Consider the following 1,270-nt stretch of genomic DNA (forward strand, 5'->3'; position numbering starts at 1 on the left):
ATAAATATTTTTGGTCATATCGCCCTGCTCTACTATGAAGCCTCAGTTTGTTGAGCAAACCAAGAGTCTAAAGCTAAAAAATGAACTTGTATCACTTGTGGTGATGAAATATAACTTGTTGGCACTTTTGTCTGCTGTAATTTAATTGCCAGGTGACAAATCCAGGTACTCAGTGAAGAACAGAACTAATTTGCATCTCTTGTGTTTTGTAGCCACGAGGGTCCCGTGTGGCAGGTAGCGTGGGCTCATCCAATGTTCGGCAACATCCTGGCTTCCTGTTCCTACGACCGAAAAGTCATTATTTGGAAAGAAGAGAACGGATCCTGGGACAAGATGTACGAGTACACCGGACACGAGTCGTCAGGTGGGTTTGATACAAGTTTAATCTCAATTCTTGTCTTATACATGCAGGTGGCTTCACACAAGAAAAGACCAGATCCTCACAGATTATTTAATTCATGTTCTTTGTATTTACAATTACAAAACTATACATTTAATAACTTTTATTGAACACTTAGGACATTTACTGGATCTCCACGGATACAAGAATAAATCCAGGGTGCTCAGTCCAAGGTTTTTCAGAAATTAACCAAAAAGGCTTCTGATTCATTTTCCTTATTCAACCTGCCACATTTTTGTGTCGGTATAACAGGGCTGGGCCATATCATACCATTCATGGTAATACCGGTATAATGTTGGGCAACGATAAATAAAATGAAATCTATACATGGTTATGCTGAGGATATGTCGGCCAGTTTCCACTTTTGGTTAAACTGTCAGCAAGGAATTTGCATTTGCACGGTAAAATTTTTATATAACTTTAATGCACATAAAAAAAACAGCTGCCACCTGCCCTCAGAAGTTGATAACAGTCTTTCTAAATGGTAGAAGGAAAAAGTCTGAATCTCAAACTTTAGGTTTTTAACCAACCTCATAGCAAAATGCCACCAAAGTTGAAGTATATGTAATAATTTTACTAACTTGTTGAATATATATGAAATATATTTAAATATTTTTAACTTTTAGTGGATTTTCCTGTATTCACATTATTGTTCTCACCACAAAGAAAATCACTTTGCTTTAGGTGTAAACACAAAATCTGGGTTGGGCAATGTGTTTTTACAGAAGATCCAGCCATCACTGTCTGTGTATTGACTGACCTTTTTTGTTATTTGTGGTGTATCAGTGTTATGGTTTTTAATAGGGGTGCAACGATACACAAAATTCACGGTTCGGTTCGGTTCGATACTTTGGTGTCACGGTTCGATAT

The 1,270-nt window shown here is 37.2% G+C and overlaps 1 protein-coding gene across 1 annotated transcript in view; it reads left to right on the top strand.

The window, feature by feature from the left end:
• Positions 1-1,270, top strand: part of sec13 (SEC13 homolog, nuclear pore and COPII coat complex component) — a 7,448-nt gene that overhangs the window by 1,602 nt on the left and 4,576 nt on the right. Inside the window, exon 3 of the mRNA XM_005754833.1 lies at positions 213-364. Within this exon, the coding sequence (XP_005754890.1) occupies positions 213-364 (152 nt within the window). The remainder of the gene's footprint in view (positions 1-212; positions 365-1,270) is intronic.

This window comes from Pundamilia nyererei, unplaced genomic scaffold (genome assembly GCF_000239375.1).
Source record: "Pundamilia nyererei isolate P.nyererei 1_Seehausen unplaced genomic scaffold, PunNye1.0 scaffold00675, whole genome shotgun sequence".
Lineage (NCBI taxonomy): Eukaryota > Metazoa > Chordata > Actinopteri > Cichliformes > Cichlidae > Pundamilia > Pundamilia nyererei.